The 26,129-nt window shown below is 40.8% G+C and overlaps 2 protein-coding genes across 2 annotated transcripts in view; one reads left to right on the forward strand and one right to left on the reverse strand.

The window, feature by feature from the left end:
• Window positions 1–9,021: 9,021 nt before the first annotated feature.
• Window positions 9,022–9,329, forward strand: LOC118902579 (small EDRK-rich factor 2-like). Its single transcript, XM_036867088.1, has one exon. The coding sequence runs from the start codon at window positions 9,057–9,059 to the stop codon at window positions 9,192–9,194; it is 138 nt and encodes a 45-aa protein (XP_036722983.1). The 5' UTR covers window positions 9,022–9,056; the 3' UTR covers window positions 9,195–9,329.
• The window catches only part of C10H12orf66 (chromosome 10 C12orf66 homolog), a 34,601-nt gene continuing 17,624 nt past the window's right edge, over window positions 9,153–26,129 (reverse strand). Inside the window, exons 2-3 of the mRNA XM_036867086.1 lie at window positions 22,565–22,850; window positions 9,153–10,889 (exon numbers count right to left, since the gene is read on the reverse strand). Coding sequence (XP_036722981.1) covers window positions 10,073–10,889; window positions 22,565–22,850 — 1,103 coding nt within the window. The 3' untranslated portion in view covers window positions 9,153–10,072. The remainder of the gene's footprint in view (window positions 10,890–22,564; window positions 22,851–26,129) is intronic.

The raw sequence follows: 26,129 nt of genomic DNA on the forward strand, positions 1-26,129 counted from the left end.
ATATGAAGTGATAACAAATAAGCAGAAGAATCCAAGATATTAGGAAATTTAAGAGTTAGGCACGCAGAATGGAATAGGGAAATAAAAGCCTTGAAAATAGTTGGGGTTTTTTCCTTCATTAAAACGAACTAACTTTGTGAGGTCATGTTAGTTTTCGCAGGAAGGTCACATGAGGTCACGGTTTTCGCAGGAAGCTTAATAAAGCTTTTTGTCAAATATACCTCAATCAAGCTGGAAAATAACAGACTGATTACATTTTGCTTTTTTTTTTTTGCCATCATCGCCTTCCTATGTAATCAATATATATGGATGACAGATGTAAGTCACCATCACCATCTGATGAGTCAGCAAGCCCTGATCAGATATACAATTAACAGGTCTTTGCTGTTAAGGAAAGGACAACTTGCTGTTCCTTTCTTCCTATAACTTAAGGAACAGAAGGAGGAAAAAAGAAAATACTGCCCAGACTAACATGTAACTCAGATGTCAGATGTTCTTTTTCCTTCCTTGGAAGTCCTTCTCCTTCCTAACCCCTCCCCTTAGGCATTTTTTTGCTGCTCTGCAGTGGTGCATCTAAGGGTGTATTTGATTCTTTGAGGCAGGGCAATCCTTTTTCTCCCCTCCCTGGTCCATCCCAGTTCTTCCCCCATGGAAGCAAAAGGAAAGCCCTGCAGGTAACCAGACCAATTCTACTCCAATCTTCTCAAAGTAGTATTATTTCTTCCAAGCATTTAATACTTTCCCCAAGAAGAATTTAATTTTTGGCAGCTAATTGGTTGACAATTTTTCTATATTGTTACAAGTCTCACTTGCAGGTAGTTGCAGTTTGACAATCAGTACAATTTTTTTTGAAGCTGGGTATCTTCAGCTGCTGTAGGTCCTACTTCCTTGGAAGTTAATTCCTTGAGGACACAGACATGAAATTTTTTTTTCCTCAAAATCATCCATCCCTTTAAAAAAGAAGCAAGACCGCAGAGACTCAACTTTGATAAAATGAAACATTATTGCTCCTGGAGATTTGTGCTGGTTTTAAAACTAATGTTTAAAAAAATATGTAAAGAATCGCCTTCTCAAGCTTTCCAAGGACAACTGTACTTGCTAAGCCAGATAGTTACAAACACATGTCTCAGAAACTGGCCTTGTTATTGAAAAGCACAGTTGAAAAAATTATGCAAATAAGTCATTGTGTCTGCATTAATGATTTACTGAGGAATTGTATGATTCCACATCAATTTAGCCATATACAATTGGGTCAGAAAGTTTAACCGGCATGCCCAGACTATGTCAACAGGAGTGTTAAATGAGGTCACATGGATTTATTAATACCCATTTTAAGAAAACTTCAACTCCCCATCCTGCATAACTGCAGGAATTCCAGGGTCTTGATAAATTCCTTTCCTTGCTGTTTCTGGGAATCAGGACCCCACCCCAGGTGTCTGTGGCCTTAGCCACAGGTCTGCTCCTCATCAATCCATGCTGTATCTGCACAGGTTATCCACTGCTCTGCTGCAAACCACCTCTTACAATTTCTGGAGTCAATCTCCCTCCAGCTACTGCTGCCCACTCCTGATCTGCTTCTCCCTAAGCAAATGCAGACTCTCTTCTTTTAATTCTCTGATGACACTGCTCAGCCCAGCTGCAACCTTTAGGAAAGACATCTCTCAAAGTTCAGGAAAATGGAAGGAGGCATCACAACACCAAGAACACTTTAAAGTTGTACTGGTTGTGGCTACTCACAGCCCAGATACACCTCCACATCTCTTATAATAGTGATCTTCAGACTGGGACTCTACCACTTGGGGTATGTGAATATTTCCCGAGAGATATGAGGATAGGGGTCATTTCCAGGAAATCAATTTCAGATCCTCAACTTCTGTATAAACTCTTTTCCCCAAATAACCTATCATAAGGCACCTTCACAGAGATTAAGCTGCTTCTTTCTAGTTTCTCCTTTAATAACTGCTCTTTTCCTATGTAAAAGCAAACTCACTTCTCACCCATAAGTTTACGTGGTATATTAGAAGATTTTCCATGAGCTTTTCATGTTTCTGTAGCTCTTGAGAGAGAGGCACTAACTGCCCTTAATTCTGGACTATCTTTCAAGGATGTTTGTGTCCTGGTGAGTATCCTTGGAACACAGGATGCTCCCTTTATCTAAAAAGCAGACATGTTTACTGTTATGGGTTGAATTATGTCCCTCCCCACAAAAAGATTTTGAAGTCCTTATCCCCAGTACCTCGGGATGTGACTTTATTTGGAAACAGGGTCGTTGCAGATGTAATTAGTTAAGATGAAGTCATACTGGAGTAGGGCGGGCCCCTAGTCCTATATGACTGGTGTCCTTATAAGAAGACAGCTATGTGAAGACAGAGACACACAGAGAGAATGCCATGTGATGACGAAGGAAGAAACTGGAGTTGTGCAGCTATAAGCCAAGGAATACTAGAGATTGCTAGCAAACCACCAGAAGCTAGGAAGGCAAGGAAGGATTCCCCTACAGGTTTCAGAGGGAAGACAGCCCTGCCACCATCTTGATTTCAGACATGTAGCCTTCAGAACTGAGAGACAATAAATTTCTGTTGTTTTAAACCACCCAATTTGTGGTACTATGTAAAGGCAGCCCTAGGAAACTAATACATTTACTGTCCAGAATAACAATGTCTCACTTGGGCAAGCGGAAGTCATGCTTATTGACCATTAAAAAGACTTGGGTTTCCTAAGGTCAGAATTCTCTCCTGAAATGCAACCTATTGCATGAGCAGGCATTCATCTGGGCCCATCCACATTGGCCCTGCGGGAATTGGGGCTCAGAAAACCAGTGCAAAAATGGTGATATTCCGGCTACTGCTACTGCTGTAATTTCTCCTGTGTTCTGCCAGCATCCATGAAACTATGGCAGGGTAACTTGTAAAATATCAGACCCTTCACAGTTCTTAACATGAGGTATTACTGAAGGGTGTAAAGATCTCTGCCCATCAAAGGAACATTTAGACAATCTATTTCATTAACCAAGTCACCATAAACACGGTACCTACTCATTTCATTGAAAGAGATATTTCAGGGCTTCCCTGGTGGCGCAGTGGTTGAGAGTCTGCCTGCCAATGCAGGGCACACGGGTTCGAGCCCCGGTCCGGGAAGATCCCACATGCCGCGAGGCAACTGGGCCCGTGAGCCACAATTACTGAGCCTGCGCGTCTGGAGCCTGTGCTCCGCAACAAGAGAGGCTGCCATAGTGAGAGGCCCGCGCGCTGTGATGAAGAGTGGCCCCCACTTGCCGCAACTGGAGAAGGCCCTCGCGCAGAAACGAAGACCCAACACAGCCATAAATAAATTAAATAAATAAATAAATAAAGAAAGAAAGAAAGAAAGAAAGAGATATTTCAAATAAAATGTTCAAATAAAATTTCTCATATGTAAGTCATTTGGTCATTAGACTCAGAGCCTTATGGTAACAGAAAGAACATTTATATATATAATATGCTGAGAAGTATTTAATAGGGTGATCAATAAGACTTTTAAGGAAAAAATCGTATTAGAATAAGATTCTATGGGAGAAGTAGAACGGAGTTCAGGGAGCAATATAATATTTCCAACTGTTACAAAGCTTATTAAGATATTTTTAAACATGGAAAATGGTAGCTACCAAGTCTCTATTATACCAAGATTTCACTGGATACATTTAAAAGAACAATTAACATATTATTTTAAATGTCAGTATCTATAATGCATGATAAAGTGCATCATTTGAGACATTTAAATGTAATGATGAGGATTTCGGATTTAAAAAAAAAAATCCATCAAGGTATCATGGTTTTTCTAAAATTGGTAGGGAGGTATACGAGTAAAACAAGTTTGAAGACTACTCATTGCCTTCCTGCTTACAACCCCCTCAGCTCTTGGCCTGCCTGGGTGGTCGGAGCGGGCTCAGCTCACTACCAGCGCTAACCGAGCAGGCCCCATGTATGCCATGGTTGACTGTTGTATCACCATCCTTGGCATAGCTGATGTTTAATAGTTGTTAAATGAATACATGTTGAATACTAGAAAGGAGTCATTCATATCCTCTATCTGCTTCTGCTTTGGGGATCGATTGCTCTATTGGCCTAGCCTGGAGTGACTGAAACCAGGATAGCTCTGGAGTCAAGGGGTGTCCTACAGCTGCCAGATCTTGACACATCAAAAATGAAATGAGTCTAGACCTAATCTAGAAGTTTGATCAGCTGAGTCCTTATAAATCTCAGATCAAATGAGGCATCAGATTTTCAAATTTAACTGAATTTTGGAATTACTCTACAGTTTTTAAGATCTGCAAAAGTCCCCTCGGGACAAAGTTAGCCAAAGTCCCAATGACTATATTCCTCTGCTAGATCAATGTCAAGTGCCATCCTACATGTTCCTGCTGTTGCCACTGCACAGCTAAGCAGTCCTCTTTCAGAATGTACCTCAACACAGTTGCCTCTCATGCCCCTCCCTGAGTTCTACCGCCACCCAGAATCCTGCCCCCAGGTGCTGACATTAGGTAGGGGCTACAGAAAGCAGAACCCACTTGCATCTCTCCAATTTCTAGCATTGATATTTTACACATACCATAGGGTTTTAAATTTAAAGTATCCCACAAACAGATTTTATTATCAAAAGCAGATTGAAAAAATATGCAGACAAGTCAAAATACTTGCATTTAATGAAGCCTCATGGATTTACAAGATATCAAGAGAAGTCTCCAAAGGCAGAAGTGCACGTCAAGCCTATTTCTTCTGACTCATTTCCTCTAGAGAAGCAGCTTAGAATTATTCAGGCAAAAGGCCATGAAATAATTGCATTGGTAGAAAAAGTAGAGGGGGAATTGCTAAACTCCACCTACAGGGCTTTCTTGGGAAGTCACATGGTATGTTGTTTCTTTCTCACTTAGATGGGGAAAAAAAGAATCTATTTTCTTAAACTTTTACTTAAAGGAAAAACAAAATCAGAAGTTAATGTAATGTTTTTATACAGACGAATTATTGAAAACAGACTAAGAATGATCTACCTAATAGTAAAAAATTATAGTGAAAATACACTCGGAAAGATTTTAGTTCTGAGTAGCTTTTCTTGTCGAATAATCTACTAGATACATACAGCACTGCTTGGCTGTAGTTGGCTAAATGTCTTGTGTGCTCATGAAGTGGTTGGGCTTTTTGTGGTCACCCCATTAGTGTCAATACTGAACTTTTCCCCTCTATGGATTCCTTTGCAACTGCCTGAAAAAAAACTTACTAGTTGTAAAAACAATCGAAATAAATACTTTCAGATGCTGCTTTCCAAAATTGGGTCAGAGACCACTGGGGTATGTCCTGGCTCCCTAAGGCATGGGAAAAATTTCAGTGGCTAAAGTGGAATTGCTGGAAGGTACTGGAAATTAAAGAAGGGAGGGAGTGAGGGAGGAAAAAAGCAGAGGAAAAGAGTTAACAGTAATCGAGAGAGAAAATCAACCATGAGGAAGAAATAAGGGAAGGTCATAATATTTATATAAAAGTGTCTATGACAAGGGGGAAAAATGGCTGCTTTGTTTCAAATTCGGGGTTAAACCTAAGAGTTCGGAGAAGGCAGAAATCCTTATAAATTCTTACACATTTCTTTAAAAACTCCCCAGTCTCTGGAAGATACTATACAACTAACTCATTATTTTAAAAACTGGCAAAACAATAAAGCATTTATCCAGCCATTCCTATATGAACTGTTCTTCAAGGTAACCAAACAGTTGGAGGTGAAGTTCCTCTTTGTAGAACGTTTCTGTCTAATAAATGAAAATGGAATGATATAATTAGAATATCACCGTTTTGTAACCTCTAGTGATAAAACCAATTTAGTAATGCCAGGTATTAGCCGCCTAATAAAACACACAATACTTGCTACCAAAAAGGAAGGAAGGAAGGAAGGAAGGAAGGAAGGAGGGAAGGAGGGAGGGAGGGAGGGAGGGAGGGAGGGAAGAAAATAAAATATTGAATCTGACCAAACATCTTGATCTAACTCCCAATATAAAGGGGAAAAAAGAGAATAGAAAACATGTTAAATGATGGTTTGAGGATACCATCAGCAAAACCCTGACTGTGAAAACTTCATAGGAGAAATGAACTAAACATTTCAATCAAAAGGCAGAGATTGTCAGATTGGCGAGCACAGAGTTGGTTACTGCTCTTTTTAATCAGTCTTCTCTCTTTAGTTCTCACTACAGACACTTTAAAAACAAAGATACAAATAAATGAAAAGTGAGAGGATGGAAAAAGACATACCATGCAAACAGGAAACATAAGCAAGCTGAAATGGTCATAAAAATATGAGGGAAAAAGGACTTCAAAGCAAGGAGTAGTAATGGAAATAAAGTGGGAAACTTCATAATGATAAAATGGTTAATACATGAGAAAGACAGAAAAACTATAAATGCATATGGGCCTAATAAAAGGGCTTCAACATACAAAATGCAAAAAACCGACAGAAATAAAGAAATCCACAGTCACAATTGGAGATTTTAATACACCCCTCTCAGTAACTGATAGAGCAATCAGACAAAAAAAAATCAGTAGGAAAACAGAAGAAGTGAAATGATGCTACCATCAATCATAAAAATTTGGGAACGAAGACCCACAAAGATTCTAAAATAAGTAGAGTGGGTGGGTTGGTTAGACATTTATCTGCCTCCTCTGCTAAACGAGTTCTTTAAGTACCGTTCAAACTCAACGACTAAGCACAGGTTTGTCACCAATCTGAAGAGAAAGACAAGAACAGGAGAGGTGCTGAGTTTAAAGAAAGAGTGGTCCATCTTTTATTAAAACAGCATTCAAACTCAAGTAAGTTTGCAAAGCCTTTTTTTTTTTTTACATGCGTGATGTCACTCCATTCTTACACATCATTTGAAAAAGACAGCCCACGTTTCCTTATCCCCATTTTACAGATAAGGAAGTCAAGCTCAGAGGCTGACTTGCCAAAGAAAATTGCAAGTTTGCTGTTAGATCAAAGGGTGAACTTATTTTGACGATCACCTGACTGATTACTGGGAGTGAGGTTGAAAATACCAAATATTTTCTTTCTTGAAAGTAAATTTTCTCCAGTATGTCCAAACATACAAAGTGATTATATAAAGGGTATTGGCTCCTCAGTTAAGAATTCAGCTTTATTGTCACACACTCCCTAAAATGACATAGTCAGACACCAGGTTGGACCCAAAGGACAAAGTCGTAAAATTTACCCGGTGTCCAAACAGCATCCTGAAATGAACACTGCTTGATGGCCTTGTTGGCAAACAAGTGTTCACTACACTCCTGGTTACCCATAAACATCGATCAAGTTGTGGTTTAGAAACATATTTCAAAGCAAGCAGTCTGCAGAAAATATGAGGATGTACTCTTCCAATTAGCAAAGCACAGACTTTATAGATCATTTCATTACTGATTTTAAAGGACAAATCTCAGAGTAAAATGACTTTGTTTCCTGGCCTGAACCAAAATATGTTTAAAAATAAATATACAATTCAAATATGTTCTAGGCGAGGACTAATTATTTAAGTATCGTATATATGTTTTATTTACACTCGCCTCCACGTTCCACTGAAGCATATTTCTTTTAGGTACACGGGAGACCATATCATTAAGGCTAATGGTGGTTTTACCTAGGGAAAAAAAATACATGAACACCAAGGAATATTTTTCAGCTTCCCAGCAAAACATGAAAGGGAGGAAAAATGACTTGACTTTTTAGTTCCAATTGTTTTCCATTTTTTATGTAAGTTCAATGTTGTAAAATCGGTCCAGATTTTCACAGAACCTGAGTGAATAAAATGCAGAGGTAAATCACTACTTTCTATTTAAAAGCAAACTGGCTTTTTACAAATCATATGACTTTAAAAAAAAAAAAAGGAAAAAGAAAGAAAAGAAAAACACATGTTCTCCCCAGAAAACAGGCCAGTGGGTTCTTGCACCAGGGAGTCCAGGCTGAGTGGGCAGGCCTCCTACATGGGCTCAAAGGGGCTCTCCGGTCTCTGCCAATGTTGCCAGCTTGCCTGCTGTGGCCGCCCAGTAAAAACAGTGGCTCCGTCCAATCATGAAAAACAGGACTGCTCTGATCATTACGCTGCACACAAGCTTTGAAGGAACTATCAAATAGTTACAACTCAATTACTCTTTGTGGCTTATTTTTATTCTGAATCAATAACCTAGAAGTGAAGGTCTCCACAGCCCATTATGGTTTCACTGACCCGTCTCCTTCCCCATGAACACCTACTGAAGGAAAGTGTTAAGGAAGCATGTGTTAAGATGTAACACTGCTTCTAAAAATAATGTGGAGGAAGACAGCCATGAAACCCAAGTTCAGATGTGCTTAACTGCGGGGTTGATGGCTCAACTACGAAGAGGTCTTTTGAAAGCACAATTGAGTTTTACCAAGTAAAAGGTATCAAGACCTCCATTTTGATTTTATAAAAGTAGGCTAAGTTGCGTAAAAGTGGCTGAAAAACCAAGACTGCCTGTTTTTTCAGCCTAAAAATAACCAGGGAATAGAGCCACACATGAACATACATTTCAGCAGAAAGGTGAAAGACAGAGAGCCAAGCGGATTATACTCTGAAGAAGGAAGAAACCCCACTTAAATGGATTACGCTAACTTTAAAACAGAGTGAAAAATTGAAACTTTATAAGGGTAAAAGCAAACGCAGCTAGGTGTGTAGATCACCTCAACAGAAACCATGGCTATTAAAGTTGCCATGAGTATCTTTGGAATTGTTAAAAACCAAATGCTAGGAGCCGCTGCCGTCGCCATGACCCGTGAGCACTGAGACCCCCCTCCTCTTGCCCTTTTCTCCTTCTCCATCCTAAACACGACTGCCGAACCTCGGCATTGACCTCGTTTTGGCTACCCCAACGAGACCTTTCTCTAGGAGCGCTGTTTAGCGACCCTCACACTTGGAGCCCGGAAATCGACCCTTTGCCCACCGAGACACTTCTTGAGAACCTCCCCACCTCGGCAGGCAAAGGCCCTCCCCGACGCTCTGCGGCGGTAACCAGCGCGAGCTCTTCCGCCAGAAGAATATGAAAAAGCAGAGCGACTCGGTTAAGGGAAAGCGCCGAGATGACGGGCTTTCTGCTGCCGCCCGCAAGCAGAGGGACTCGGAGATCATGCAGCAGAAGCAGAAAAAGGCAAACGAGAAGAAGGAGGAACCCAAGTAGCTTTGTGGCTTCGTGTCCAACCCTCTTGCCCTTCGCCTGTGTGCCTGGAGCCAGTCCCACCACGCTCGCGTTTTCTCCTGTAGTGCTCACAGGTCCCAGCACCGATGGCATTCCCTTTGCCCTGAGTCTGCAGCGAGTCCCTTTTGTGCTTCCTTCCCCTCAGGTAGCCTCTCTGCCCCTGGGCCACTCCTGGGGGTGAGGGGGTTACCCCTTCCCAGTGTTTTTTATTCCTGTGGGGCTCACCCCAAAATATTAAAAGTAGCTTTGTAATTCCAAAAAACAAAAAAAAAACACCAAATGCTAGGCTACCACTCTGATTCACCTTCAATTTCACAAACTGATAGAAATTTCTCACCAAGACCCTAATTTTGGCATCAAAAATATTAATTTGTTGATCACAAACCTTAAAGTTTCACGTTAATTTGCTAATTTATGAGCTAGAAAACAGTCCTTGATTCTAAAAAAGCCATTTAATATCGTATCCCAATTATTCATCCAGAAAGAGGGGGAAAGGAGAGGGCGTTTGAAATTGTACTGGAACACAACGTTTAGAATAATATAAAACATCTGGAAAGAAAAATCAAAGGCCAATAAATATTAATCTACATGAAATACAGGAAAAAAGGAGAAAATGCCGAAAGTACCTTGCTGTACCACGGAGACCGGCAGCCATGATCACCTAGCTTACTCTTTGGCTATGTATTCAGCTGGCCTTAATTGCTTATAAAGGGTGCAACACAATTAGGGAGGATGTGTCTTTAATTTAGATCTGAAAGCAGCACAGGTGGATGGAAACTCTAATCACAGACCACTGTAGATCGTTAGAGCAATTAAGAACACAATTTCCAGTCTTGAAAACCTTTCACACAAATCACCTTCTAACCTTTGGATCCAGGTTTCAGACTTGCAAAAACCTTGGGGTTCTTAAGGGCAAGTGAGATCTCACTAAGGAAGGAAATAAAGTGGGAGTCTCTTTCAGATTTCTTTGACTCGAAAATGACAACAATGGTAAAGTGGGGTTCTGGGCGGGTAAGGAAGTAGGTGCTCTGAACTTTGTCATCATAGAAGTGGACCACTTTCTCTAAGCTGTTCAGGTCGGACGTGCGGTCTGTCATGATCATGATGACATTGGGCCAGTGCAGGACAGGCCTGTCGCTGGGCAGAGATACCACGGCTGGATACTGATCCACGCCCTTTGGGGCCTCTCTGTAGGAATGGGGGTGGTGGTAGCCATGACCCTGAAAGCTCTCGGAACCCTGGTTGTCAAAGATTAAGGACACGTTGGCAGCGTCGTATTTCCTGATGAAGCTGGAAATCTTTCCAAAGAGGTCTGGGTTGGCTTTTGCAGTCAGCGTTTTCATTTCTGAAGCAGTCGTTTGTCGGCTCAGTGCCTCGTGAAAGTAGAAGCTAAATTTGGCAAGAAGCATGTTTTTGAGTTTCAGCAGCCAAAGGAAAAGGTGTGGGGGCTGAATGGCCTTCTGGGACTGCCCTCCAAACAGATGTTTCTTGGTCTCCCGTTGCTTTTCAAAGATCTGGCCCCAAGTCTGCAGCTTGGTGTGAGCGCTGTGTAAGTTAACCAGAGACGGGAGGAACTTCCACTCGGAGACCTGAGCCTGGGCCTTCAGGAGATGACTCAGTACGTCGACCTCCAGCTGGAAACTGCTTTCCAGAGGACTGAGGATGGGGTGGTGAAATCTAAAGGGGGAAGGGGAATTAACAGAAATGAGTGGAAATGTGACCCCGCAGTGACACTTTCTATCCTCAAAAAAACACAAACAATGTGGTCAGACTAATACTATGTTTGGGGGCAGGGGAAGGAAAGATGGAAAGATTCCATGTTGATTTATTTAAAAGGTCATTCTGATATAATTTCACCATCTCAGAATTATGTCAGCACCATAGTCTCCCATGGAAATAGCCTGATGTTAAAAAAAACAAAAAATGAGAATAGCCACTACCTTCTGTTCAAATACAGAGAAACTGAATTAGCTATAAGTCTTTCTTGGGGTTTTTTGTTTTGTTTTGTTTGTTTGTTTTTGGCCGCGCCTCACGGCTTGTGGGATCTTAGTTCCCTGACCAGTGATCAAACCCGGGCCCACGGCAGTGAAAGCACTGAGTCTTAGCCGCTGGACCACCAGCGAATTCCCACTATAAGTCTTTCTTAACTCATTTTATTTATTCTGGGAATTGTATGACAAAACAAGGCAATCTATTTTCAGGGTGTGGTCCTAAACAGGCAAAGAAAAGGTCACTAAAACATCTCTTAAATGTGTACATAACACATATCAACTTATTTAATGTTCACAGTAACTCCAAAAGGTATTATGAAACCTATTTTGCAGATAAGAGTAGAGACTATAAACCAACTGAAACAGTATACAATCCGTAAATGTTTATTAAAGGAATAGAGCTTCCCTGGTGGCACAGTCGTTAAGAATCCGCCTGCCAATGCAGGGGACACAGGTTCGAGCCCTGGTCCGGGAAGATCCCACATGCCACGGAGCAACTAAGCCCATGCACCACAACTACTGAGCCTGCGCTCTACAGCCCAAGAGCCAGAACTACTGAGCCTGCGTGCCACAACTACTGAAGCCCACGCGCTTAGAGCCCGTGCTCCACAACAAGAGAAGCCACCGCAATGAGAAGCCCACACACTGCAACGAAGAGTAGCCCCGGCTCGCCACAACTAAAGAAAGACCACGTGCAGCAATGAAACAGCCAAAAAATAAAATAAAGGACTAGAACAAATTTAAATAAAATAAAATAAAAAATAAAAAAATAAAGGACTAGAACATTAAAAAAATAAAAAAATAAAGGACTAGAACATTAAAAAATAAAAAAATAAAAATAAAAAATAAAAAATAATAAAAATAAAATAAATAAATTAAAAAATTAAAAAATAAAAAAATAAAGGACTAGAACATTCATCTGAAAGCCCTTACTCACTCCTAGTTCTCAAATTCCTTTCATATTTAATCACAGTTAAAAACAAAATCGTGGCTAAATTTTAAAAATCTTATACTTCAACCACTTTCCATTTATCTCAGGATAAAATCTAAAATCCTTAGAAAGGCTTGCGAGGCCTTGAATAACCTGGTCCCTCCTCAGCTTGAGCCACATTCCCATTCTTCTCACTTTCTCCATACATTAAATAACTAGAAATGCGATGGTATCACAGAGAAGGTTAAGGTAATAGCACGATTTCATTTCTATTTGTTCTAGACAAAATGTTTTTAAAAAATTTTGACCATGATCTACAGTAAGAAATACACTTTATATTGTGATGAAGTGCATACACCAATAAATAAAAGGTTTTAAAATTTCACATTTACCCTTACTATGCACAATGTACTCTTGATATTTAATAATACATATATTTTAATTAGATTACTACTCACTAACTTAATTTTATGACTCATGGACTGCTACCTGCTGTTTGTAAAACATTTTCTACTTCACTTGTCTAGTAAATTGAGGGGGAAGGGGACAGGCTGTGGGAAGGTCCTCTCTCCCAGGCAGAGGGGATAAAGGGCATGTGCAAAGACCCTGAGGCCAGTGAGAGCCTGAGCCTTTTCCATCAACACTTCTTTCTGCTACTTCAGGTCTCCTCTTCAGAGTCACTTCCTTCAAAATGTCTTCTTTGTCCACCTCCAGACTAGGTCAGGCCCTCTAATTATATCCTCTAGTTTCTTAATGCCTGTCTTCCCCTTTGTAGCTTAATTGTATAACTTATTAGACAAACTGGGACATAGGGTCACCCTTGTTTTGAGCTCCTTCTGAGGGGAAGTAAAAGCTACGTTCTTCCTTCGCTCCTTTATCTCTCAAACATGCAGCACGTAGTAGAAACTCGGTAAATGTGGTAACTGACTATGTTAAGATTTGAATCCTAGTTTCTGCCTCATTGAATCTGTTGTTTATGACCTAAATGAAGTTCTGTAACAATGAGATGGAATGGTTATCGCTTCTCAGCCTTTTGGCTAATATCAAGTGTGGCAAAGGACTGGATGAGGAGAGTCCTTTCTGTATGGACCACTTAGAGCTTTCTTCCTCATCTTTTTCTTCTGAGAAATGCCCAGGGAGTTTCAGTGTCTGCCTGGCCTGATGTACCTCCTTCTCAAGGAGCCTACATGAAGCCCTTACACTCTTCCTCAAGTTCCAAAGCATCTGCAGAGGTTTCAGGAATTATCTTAGCAAGTGACCCCATTTTAAAGGTGTGGGCAAGATCTAGCATTTCCCAAGCATATCGTATGCCCCAGGCACCATGGGAGATGATTTACAGGCCTGAGCCCATGTAATTTAATTGCTTCACTGTCAATGAGACAGAAGATCCTTACACATCTGTTTTGGCCCTGGTTGAAGAGGAAAATCCTGGTTATCAATTAAACAATTAGGAAAAAAAAATCATCACAAGTATATCTAGAGTTTTTAAAAATCTATTTAAACAAATGGGATTATGATTAAGAGAGCCCAAACTAGGTTGGATATTATATGATAGAAACTGATTATCATGTGATAAATAGGATGTAGTTATTCACATAAAAATAACACACTGTTTTTTTTCTATTACTGGTATTTTACAATCAACATCCTTCAAGATAGGGAAGCTAAAACATGGGTGGGAGGTGTAGTCTAAGAATACACTCAAAGAATCAGAAAGATAAACCAGATCTCAAATCCTCTAGCTCATGTACTCAATTAATTAACTAATTTGGACTCTTCAAACATTACATGCTTCAAAGTAAACGTTAAGAAAGCCTAACACGGGACTTCCCTGGTGGCACAGTGGTTGGGGGTCCTCCTGCCAATGCGGGGGACATGGGTTCAAGCTCTGGTCTGGGAGGATCCCACGTGCTGCGGAGTGGCTGAGCCCGTGCGCCACAGCTAACGAGCCTGCGCCCTGGAGCCCATGAGCCACAACTACTGAGGCCCGTGCGCCTGGAGCCCCTGCTCCACGGTGGGGGGAGGCGCCGCAATGCGAGGCCCACGCACCGCAGCGAGGAGGGGCCCCCCGCTCGCCACAGCTGGAGAGGGCCCGCACAGTGGCAGGCACCCAGCACAGCCAAAAATAAATAAATAAATAAATTTGTAAAAGAAAAAAAAAAAGAAAGCCTAACACACACACACACACACACACACACACACTATAGCATGTCTCAGAATCTTTGCATTCTGAGAAATGCTCCTACCACCTTAGCCTTTAGGCAACTTGACACTTAATGAGCCTTAAGTATCACGAGATTCTACAATCATGGATATCATGAAAATCTGCCAAGGAGCTATGACCACAGTAAGACTGTTAATAAGAAGAAAATGGTTTCATTCTACCACAAATAACAATACTCGATGTGATTTTTCTGCTTCCAGCTGGAAATCATCATTTATTTCCAATGTTCTCCTTGAAAGAATATGAATTATCTTCTCTGTACAAACCTTTAGAAAGAATTCTGCACAAGCTCTTCCGTATACATATACGGAAAAGTGTTTAAATGTTCAACATTTATTAGGATGAATGTGAATGTCGAAGCTACTTTTCATCCATAAGAAGAGCTAAAAATTCACGCTAATGTTATTCTGCCAAGACTCTGAGATTAGCATTATGTTGTATCATTTTCCCATTCCCACTCTGTGCCTCATACCTATTCACATCTCACACCGTAGTGGGGTCTATTAAATTGTTGTAATCCAAAAACATACACCTCAGCTATGGCAGCAAGCTTGAAAGAGCCTGAATACAGAATAAATTGACAACTATTTGCAGAGAACATCTGCTCCAAAAAAAGCCAAAAAGAAAGACAGAAAAAGAGAGAGAGAGGAAGGGAGCTCCAGCACGCACTCCCTCCTTCATAAATCCCCATCAAGGAGTTCCTTCCAAAAGAAGTATGCAGGTCCCATGTATGTGAGAAGTCAGAAGCCCAATTAAAAATAAAACTGTATAGGGAGGGTGGGAGGGAGGGAGACGCAAGAGGGAAGAGATATGGGAACATATGTATATGTATAACTGATTCACTTTGTTATAAAGCAGAAACTAACACACCATTGTAAAGCAATTATACTCCAATAAAGATGTTAAAAAAAAATTAAAAAAAATAAAACTGTAGTACAATGTGAATATATGAATGTCACACAACTGTACACTTAAGCAACAAAATGTTATGCAGCCATTAAAAAAAAAACACAAAGTACTGATGCATGCTACAACATGGATGAACCTTGGAAACATTATGCTAAGTGAAATCAGCCTGACACAAGAGGACTGATGTCACATGATTCCACTTGTATGAGAGACACCAAAGAGGCAAATTCACAGGGACAGAAATTAGAATAGAGGTCACCAGAGGCTGAGTAGAGGGGAGAATAGGACGTTATTGCTGAATGGGTACAGAGTTTCTGTTTGGATGATTAAAAAAAAATTCTGGAAATGGATGGTGGTGATGGTTGCACAACACTGTGAATGTACTTAATACCACTCAACTGCACACTTAAAATGGTTAAGGTGATAAATTTTATATTATGTATGTTTTATTACAACAAAACAATAAAATTTTAAAAAATCAAAAAAAACCCCAAAAGAACTGTGCACTTAAAAATGGTTAAAAAAGTAAATTTTGTTATGTATATTTCACCACATTTAAAACAATCACTTTACTAGTTTTTAGATATAATTACATTGAAGATATAAAGATGAATTAGCCAAAGGTTTGTCCTACAGGACCTCCCCTGGTAGAAGGAGGTATTTATAATGGATATAAGCAGGAAGTAATACATCTTTTACGAGGGGTACAAATCAACTAACAGTTTAGAAAAAGGAGCAATTCCTTTTGGTTGAAAGATTGTGCAGGCCATAGAGGAGACAGGATTTCAGTTGAGTCATAAAGCTTAAAGAACAGGTAGGATTTAGCCACGTGAAGATAAGAGCTTAAATTTCTGGCCCCAATTCTTAACCACCCCTGATTCCACACCCTTTGCTGTGTGATTTTGCGGCCTCTCCCACCAGAGGTAGAGTGTGCTTTCCCACCCCTGGGCCATGGATCGGGCTATGTGACTTGCTTTGGCCAAAGGAATGTTAACAGATCTGATGCAAGCAAAGGCTTAAAATGAGCTTGATTGGGCTTGTTCTTTGGCACTTGGGCGTCATCACTGGGTAGCTGCTTCCCCTCTAACCTTGGGCTCAGAACGAACACACGTGTAGATGACCAAGCCCAAAACTCACAGCAATAAGCCAAGACCAATGAGACCAATGGTGTTCAGCAGAGCTACCCAGTTAAGCCCAGCCTACGTCAGACAACTCCCAATAGACCTGCAAGCCCGAAAGTGTGATTTGGGGGTAGTCTGTTATACAAAATAATTGTGGCAACAGCTAATTGACACATGATAGAACTTGATGAAGTTCAGAACACGCTACCCCAAAATATGGCATCTTGGTATACTGACTATTTTAAGCTGAATGAATTTGAGAAATGACATAGGCAGGAAGGACTTTCTGACCCTCTCCTGAAGCAGATCATAAAACCCTCAAGTAAGAGGTTCCCTCCCTGTACCCTGAGGAAAGGAGCATCCTTATCTCCAAAGACATAAGGTCACAGAGAGAAATCTGAACTAACGGGCCTTGCTGTTTCCCCCAGTTTAGTACACTTAGCTCATACCCTTTTTCATCCTAGCACATTTTTCCACAACTCTCACTCTTCATCAAATCCAGCATAAAAACACAGGTTTAACAACTTCTTTGGGTCTTCATTTCCTTAGAAGGCTCCATGCCACATAAAACCTATATTAAAATACATTTGTATGCTTTTCTCTTGTTAATCTGTCTTTTGTTAAAGGGCCCCCAGCTGAGATACTTAGAAGAGTAAAGGAAAAAGATATTTTTTCCTCCCCTACAAATTGGAGGACATTCTAAACAAACTAAGTAACAGGAACCAAGGCAGGAAATGGCAAATACTTATGGGGAATACATTAGATTATGGGCTGTTTTTTTGGCTTCTGCTTAAAATCCTCAAAGTTTTCTCTTTGAAGCTGCTTCCTTTTTACTAGGAGTTTGAGTGCAATTTAAGGCATTTGATGGGCCTTAGATAATTTGAAAAGTTGGGCTGGGGCAAGATCACAGAAAGCCTTGAGTCTCCACTGTTAAGATCTAGGCGAGTCAAATACCTAGAGTAGAACGCGTCCTACAGAAATCGTACTATTGCTGGTTTTGCTTATGAAATTTTCAGTGGGCAACAGTTAACCTCGTTGAACTACACACATGCAACTAACTGTTTCATTAACAGTCTTATCATCATGAATCTTTTTTTTGAAGGCAAAAGGGCATAAAGACTAAATAAATCACTGTTCTGCCCTTGGTGAGAATTCTGTCATTTGAAGCATTCAGATAAAAAAAATGTGCTTCCTAAAATGCAAACAGAAATTTATGTAACTCAGTTTTTTAAAAAATGCTCTTTAAATCCTAGCTATAAAATTATGATTAAAAAATAAAAATCATTTAATAGAATATTATTGCTATACCAGATGGATTTTTAAAAGCTGTCTAGAATGAATAATTGCTGACTTTTTAAAAAAATTATTTCTTAAAAATCATGTTGTAAAACTAGTAGTTTCCAGTGGGGAGAGGGAAGGGGGAGGGGCAATATAGGGGGAGAGGATTAAGAGGTACAAACTATTATACTTAAAATAAGCTACAAGGATATATGGGACTTCCCTGGCGGTCCAGTGGTTAAGACTCTGTGCTTCTACTGCAGGGGGCGCAGGTTTGATCCCTGGTGAGGGAACTAGGATCCTGCATGCTGCGCGGCGTGGCCAAAAAAAAAAAAAAGGGATATATGATACAACACAGGGAATACAGCCAATATTTCATAATAACTATAAATGGAGTATAACATTTAAAAATTGTGAATCACTATACAGTACACCTGAAACTTATAATACTGTGTATCAACTATACTTCAATTAAAAGTTCTTGATTTAGGAGAGCATATATTAAATTGCATTTATAATCTATCTTCCAGTTTTGTTTTAACCACGAAATAGAAAGATTAGCCAGAATTTTCTTTTATGTCCACTGTACAAAACAGGTAAATAAATTCAAAACAAATTCTACTGAATCAAAAAATGTTCCATTGATACTTCCTTGGAAATAAAAACCCAAGTTCTACTTCTCCTCAAAAGTATTCAAGGAATAGTAGACACCCTGACCCTGCATGAGTTAATCCATGTTTTTATTTCTAAAGGGCACACAATGAAAACTCAAATGATTAATGTTAATTATTCAATTTGAAATGCAGCATCACAAATGACTGTGATTCTTAAACAAGAATTTACATTTGCTTAATAATGTAATAAGTTTGCCAAAAGAGGAAACCTTTAACACCATCCTACTCTGAGCACACCTGGCTTCCAGAGAGAAAAACAAAACATGACTCCCCTTCATCTCTGAAAGCAAAGGGCAAATCATGTTAATTTATATCTAAAATAATTTCACTTCCCAAAGAAAATGAATATAGTATACAGAATTTCAACTTTTCAGAAATTCTAAACTAAAGAATTTATGCTGTTCAAATTAACCCAAAGCCTCTACTGTAGATGATTTTTAGGCTAGGATGTGTCTGTGATCATTAATTCCCTATTAAGTAGACAAAGGTAGCATTGGTGGAGGATGGAGACAATAGCTGAAAACACCTATTGACCATATGTGATTTACAGCCAGCTCCATCAGTATCCACTCAGCAGGATAAGGGGTACTGACTGCCAAGTACTGCCCTAAGATCTTCAAGAATGAAACCTGGGCTTTTGCTACTGCAATGGAAGAAATTCCCAGGCCTCTGAGAAGTGGGATGTTTCAAAGAAGGTTCAAAGATGATAGGTCACAAATCTAATAAAATAAAAATAAAAACAATTATATAGTAATAACCATTCATTACTATGACACAACATACACACAGGCGCTTGCACACACATTGGTAAGGTTCAATAACCAGTATATACTAATGTTGGCATCTTTTCCTTATTTATCCAATTTTTCTTGCAGACTTATGTATCAGTATCACAGGGAACTTTTAAAACAGACAGGTTTCTAGGCATCCAACCCAAAATCACTGAATCTTACTCTCTTGGGAAAGAAGAAGGGCTCAGGTAAGGGTATTTTTCTTAAGCTCCCAAAATGGTTCAGCAAAACACTTTCACATTAGCATTTAGGAATCACCACATAAGATCGCTTCCCCTTGAGAATCACATCTCCAATTGTACTGTAGTTTTTGGTTTAAAAAAAATTATTTTATTAAAAGAAAACATATACTAATCAGATTTGAGGGAGACTTAAAAGAATATTTCCAAAGATAAAAAAAATTTGTAAACATGTAAAATTTGTTTAAAAAAAGGAAATGTGTTTATTTATATGCATAGACTATCTCTTGAGAATGACAGAACTTGTTAATATTCATTGACTCTTAGGAAAGAAATTAAGTAGCTGAGGAACAGGGGTAGAAGGAGACTTTTCACTACTGCATTTTTTTGTACTTCATAAATTTTGAGCTATGTTAATATATTACCTACTAAAAATAAATAAAAATTTAGAATACAGCTGACCCTTGAATGACAAACATGGGTTTGTACTGCACAGGTCCACTTATATACACATGTAAAATATATTACAAACCCATGTATGTAATATATTTCAGAAGGTAACATATTTTAGTAGGTAATATATTCAATACTTTGAATCTCTGGATGTGGAGTCACAGATATGGAGGAACCTTTGCTTTCTACCTGCCTTTTCTTTCAAAATCCTACCTGCCCTTAAAAGTCTTCTCAGATTCTACCTCCTCTGTGAAGTCTCTTTTAATCTCTCCACTTAGCCTACTTCCCCCAGCCCATTAATCAGATGAGTATTAGGCTTAATTTGGGAATATAAATGAATATATCTGCCTTTCTTTTTTAAGCAAACATATCTGAACTCATATATCCAAAGGAGTGGTATCCTTCAAAGTCATCACTTTCCATTTATTTATTTAATTTTTTTAAACATCTTTATTGGAGTATAATTGCTTTACAATGTCGTGTTAGTTTCTGCTGTATAACAAAGTGAATCAGCTATACATATACATATGTCCCCATATCTCCTCCCTCTTGCGTCTCCCTCCCACCCTCCCTATCCCACCCCTCTAGGTGGTCACAAAGCACCAAGCTGATCTCCTTGTGCTACGCGGCTGCTTCCCACTAGCTATCTGTTTTACATTTGGTAGTGTATACATGTCAATGTTACTCTCTCACTTCGTCCCAGCTTACCCTTCCCCCTCCCCATGTCCTCAAGTCCATTCTCTACATCTGTGTTATTATTCCTGTCCTGCCCCTCGGTTCATCAGAACCATTTTATTTTTACATTCCATATATATGTATTAGCATACGGTATTTGTTTTTCTCTTTCTGACTTACTTCACTCTGTACGACAGACTCTAGGTCCATCCACCTCACTACAAATAACTCAATTTCGTTTCGTTTTATGGCTGAGTATACTCCATTGTATATATGTGCCACATCTTCTTTATCCATTCATCTGTCGATGGACACCTAGGTGGCTTCCATGTCCTGGCGATTGTAAATAGTGCTACAATGAACATTGTGGTGCATGACTCTTTTTGTTTTTTCTTTGTTTTTAACATCTTTATTGGAGTATAATTGCCTTACAATGGTGTGTTAGTTTCTGCTTTATAACGAAGTGAATCAGCTATACATATACACACATCCCCATATCTCTTCCCTCTTGCATCTCCCTCCCTCCCACCCTCCCTATCCCACCCCTCTAGGTGGTCACAAAGCACTGAGCTGATCTCCCTGTGCTATGTGGCTGCTTCCCACTAGCTATCAGTTTTACATTTGGCAGTGTATATATGTCCATCCCACTCTCTCACTTCGTCCCAGCTTTCCCTTCACCCTCCCCGTGTCCTCAAGTCCATCCTCTAGTAGGTCTGCATCTTTATTCCCGTCCTGCCCCTAGGTTCTTCATGACCTTTTTTTTTTCTTTTTTTTTTAGATTCCATATACATGTGTTAGCATACGGTATTTGTTTTTCTCTTTCTGACTCACTTCAGTCTGTATGACAGACTCTAGGTCCATCCACCTCACTACAAATAACTCCATTTCATTTCTTCTTATGGCTGAGTAATATTCCATTGTATATATGTGCCACATCTTCTTTATCCATTCATCTGTCGATGGATACTTAGGTTGCTTCCATGTCCTGACTATTGTAAATAGAGCAATGAACATTGTAGTACATGACTCTTTTTGACTTATGGTTTTCTTAGGGTATATGCCCAGTAGTGGGATTGTTGGGTCGTATGGTAGTTCTATTTTTAGTTTTTTAAGGAACCTCCACACTGTTCTCCATAGTGGCTGTATCAATTTACATTCCCACCAACGGTGCAAGAGGGCTCCCTTTTCTCCACACCCTCTCCAGCATTTATTGTTGGTAGATTTTTTGATGATGGCCATTCTGACCGGTGTGAGGTGATACCTCATTGTAGTTCTGATTTGCATTTCTCTAATGATTAGCATCACTTTCCATTTAATTCATCATAAAATTACTGAGCACCTACTATGTGCAAGGCTCTAGGCCAGGCTCCAAGGACCCAAAAATAAAACTGAGTCATTCACAGTCAATGATGTTCACAACACTACTCAAATTCTTTTGAAACTGCTTTTTGGGCCAGGCAGTGAGCAATACTTTATAACCAGTCTCACTTTATAAGCAGCAATTTCCTTCAAAAAAATTTTTCCAGTTGATCAACATCTTTTTTAAAAAAATCAGACTGGCTACAAATATCTTTTTGACTATCAAAAAAACATGCCCTCCTCTAAAGCACAGATGCCTGCCTCCACCAAGGAAGTTTAAGACAAAATCAAAACTATGCGACAGGTGCTGAAAGCAATTATAAAGGAGTTCCCTACACATGTTAAGTAATGGCTCCATCAGAGGAATCAAGTGGATAACTCATCAAGGTGATGACTTTGAAAGGGACATTTATTTGAATAGTGGTTTGTTAAAAAGTCACACTATTTGATATACAATTCTCTTGTTGTGTGAATTCTTTCATAAGCAGAAAAACCAGTTACAATACAACTTTTAAGGATTACTTCATTCTCGACCTTTTGCTACTGCTCAGAGAAGCATCTATCCAGTATGGTGTTAACTAAGCCCAAACAAGATGCCTAATGTATACCTGTTGATTAATTAATGTGTATAAAATGTAATACAGCTATTTCTCCTTCACAGTTATTCCATCACAGATTTCTGCAGGGGTGTGGGGAAGCCTGAGACTCTGTGTGGGATTGTGAGGCTGCCACATTCTGTCCCTCCCTCCCTCCTCCCCTACACTGACCTGGAGCTGTATTTCTTGAGGATGGTGTCTAAAAGGCCAACGAGCTCTTCGGCATTGATGAACTTCTGTGTGCTGAGGGTGTACATCTTCTCATAGAAGTCTGCGATCTCCATCCGAGCCTGAACAAAGAAGCACAGCTGCTCTGACAGGTGGGAAAGGAGCTCTTCCACGTGAGGTGCGGTCCCCCCAAGGGCACCACGGCCAGTCACCACCTTCTTCAGCTCATTATGCAGGGAAGTATAGATGGTGCGGATGGAGTCCTTCCTGCTGAAGAAAGACTGGCCCCCTGGTAGACAAATGATATAAGCACATGATAGGTAAGGTAGAGAAACTGGAAGTACAAAACACCTCTCAGCATCCAAAAGGAAGAATCTAAACTGCTGAGCTCAATGAGTTTTCACCTACCATGTTCTCTGACTTCTATGATTTGGATTTAAATATTTTGTGATTCATAATTTCACTGTAGAGTAAGTTAACGCCTGGTACAACTCAGTTTAGTGGTGGACCTGTGTATAATTTCCTTACCCAGGAGATTGGTTCAAGATGGCGGACTAGAAGGATATGCTCTCACTCCCTCTGCGAGAACACCGGAATCACAATTAACTGCTGAACAGTCATCGACAGGAAGACACTGGAACTCACCAAAAAAGATACCCCACATCCAAAGACAAAGGAGAAGCCACAGTGAGATGGTAGGAGGGGCACAATCACAATAAAATCAAACCCCATAACTGCTGGGTGGGTGACTCACAAACGACAACACTTATACCACAGAAGTCCACCCACTGGAGTGAAGGTTCTGAGCCCCACGTCAGGCTTCCCAACCTGGGGGTCTGGCAACGGGAGGAGGAATTCCTAGAGAATCAGATTTTGAAAGCTGGCGGGATTTGATTGCAGGACTTCAACAGGACTGGGAGAAACAGAGACTCCACTCTTGGAGGGCACACACAAAGTAGTGTGCGCATAGGGACCCAGGGGAAGGAGCAGTGACCCCATAGGAGACTGAACCAGACCTACCTGCTAGTGTTGGAGGGTCTCCTGCAGAGGCAGGGGGTGGCTGTGGCTCACCGTGAGGACAAGAACACTGGCAGCAGAAGTTCTGGGAAGTCCTCCTTGGCGTGAGCCCTCCCAGAGTCCGCCATTAGCCCCACCAAAGAGCCCAGGTAGGCTCCAGTGTTGGGTCGCCTCAGGCCAAACAACCAACAGGGAGGGAACCCAGCCCCACCCATCAGCAGACAAGTGGAATAAAGTTTTACTGAGCTCTGCCCACCAGAGCAACAGCCAGCTCTGCCCACCACCAGTCCCTCCCATCAGGAAACTTGCACAAGCCTCTCAGATAGCCTCATCCACCAGAGGGCAGACAGCAGAAGCAAGAAGAACTACAATCCTGCAGCCTGTGGAACAAAAACCACATTCACAGAAAGATAGACAAAATAAAAAGGCAGAGGGCTCTGTAACAGATGAAGGAACAAGACAAAACCCCAGAAAAACGAGAATTGAATGTGCAGAGATTAACCAAGATGGCGGAGTAGAAGGACGTGCTCTCACTCCCTCTTGCGAGAGCACCAGAATCACAACTAGCTGCTGGACAATCATCGACAGGAAGACACTGGACTTCACCAAGGAGGATACCCCACGTCCAAGGACAGAGCAGAAGCCACAGTGAGACGGTAGGAGGAGCGCAATCAGAGTAAAATCAAATCCCATAACTGCTGGGTGGGTGACTCACAAACTGGAGAATACTTATACCACAGAAGTCCACCCACTGGAGTGAAGGTTCTGAGCCCCACGTCAGGCTACTCAACCTGCGGGTCCGGCAATGGGAGGAGGAATTCCTAGAGAATCAGACTTTGAAGCCTAGTGGGAATTGATTGCAGGACATCGACAGGACTGGGGGAAACAGAGACCCCACTCTTGGAGGGCGCACACGGAATAGTGTGCGCATCAGGACCCGGGGGAAGGAGCAGTGACCCTGGGGGAGACTGAACCAGACCTACCTGCTAGTGTTGGAGGGTCTCCTGCAGAGGTGGGGGCTGGCTCTGTTCCGCCGTGGGGACAAGGACACTGGCAGCGGAGGTTCTGGGAAGTACTCCTTGGCGTGAGCCCTCCCAGAGTCTGCCATTAGCCCCACCAAAGAGCCCAGGTAGGCTCCAGTGCTGGGTTACCTCAGGCAAAACAACCAACAGGGAGGGAACCCAGCCCCACTCATCAAGAGTCAAGTGGAATAAAGTTTTACGGAGCTCTGACCACCACAGCAACAGTCAACTCTACCCACCACCAGAGCCTCCCATCAAGCCTCTTAGATACCCTCAACCACCAGAGGGCAGACAGCAGAAGCAAGAAGAACTACAATCCTGCAGCCTGTGGAACAAAAACCACATTCACAGAAAGATAGACAAGATGAAAAGGCAAAGGGCTATATACCAGATGAAGGAACAAGATAAAACCCCAGAAAAACAACTAAATGAAGTGGAGATAGGCAATCTTCCAGAAAAAGAATGCAGAATAATGATAGTGAAGATGATCCAGGACCTCGGAATAAGAATGGAGGCAAAGATTGAGAAGATGCAAGAAATGATTAACAAAGACCTAGAAAAATTAAAGAACAAACAAACAGAGATGACCAATACAATAACTGAAATGAAAACTACACTAGAAAAAAAAAAAAAAACTACACTAGAAGGAATCAACAGCAGAATAACTGAGGCAGAAGAACGGATAAGTGACCTGGAAGACAGAATGGTGGAATTCACTGCTGCAGAACACAATAAAGAAAAAAGAATGAAAAGAAATGAAGACAGCCTAAGAGACCACTGGGACAACATTAAACGCAACAACATTCGCATTATAGGGGTCCCAGAGGAGAAGAGAGAAAGGACCAGAGAAAATATTTGAAGAGATTATAGTCGAAAACTTCCCTAACATGGGAAAGGAAATAGCCACCCAAGTCCAGGAAGTGCAGAGAGTCCCATACAGGATAAACCCAAGGAGAAACACGCCGAGACACATAGTAATCAAAGTGGCAAAAATTAAAGACAAAGAAAAATTATTGACAGCAGCAAGGGAAAAACGACAAATAACATACAAGGGAACTCCCATGAGGTTACAGCTGATTTCTCAGCAGAAACTCTACAAGCCAGAAGAGACTGACATGATATACTTAAAGTGATGAAAGGGAAGAACCTACAACGAAGACTACTCTACCGGCAAGGATCTCATTTAGATTTGATGGAGAAATCAAAAGCTTTACAGGGGGCTTCCCTGGTGGCACAGTGGTTGAGAATCTGCCTGCCAATGCAGGGGACACAGGTTCAAGCCCTGGTCTGGGAAGATCCCACATGCCGCGGAGCAACTAGGCCCGTGAGCCACAATTACTGAGCCTGCGCGTTTGGAGCCTGTGCTCCACAACAAGAGAGGCCGCGATAATGAGAGGACCGTGCACCGCGATGAAGAGTGGTCCCCACTTGCCACAACTAGAGAAAGCCCTCGCACAGAAACGAAGACCCAACACAGTCATAAATAAAATAAATAAATAAATATTAAAAAAAAAAAAAAAGCTTTACAG

Source organism: Balaenoptera musculus, chromosome 10 (assembly GCF_009873245.2).
Source record: "Balaenoptera musculus isolate JJ_BM4_2016_0621 chromosome 10, mBalMus1.pri.v3, whole genome shotgun sequence".
In the NCBI taxonomy this organism is placed as follows: Eukaryota; Metazoa; Chordata; class Mammalia; order Artiodactyla; family Balaenopteridae; genus Balaenoptera; species Balaenoptera musculus.

Excerpts from the sequence above, each read along its gene's own strand:
- LOC118902579 (XM_036867088.1), top strand. The coding sequence starts at position 9,057 with ATGAAAAAGCAGAGCGACTCGGTTAAGGGAAAGCGCCGAGATGACGGG.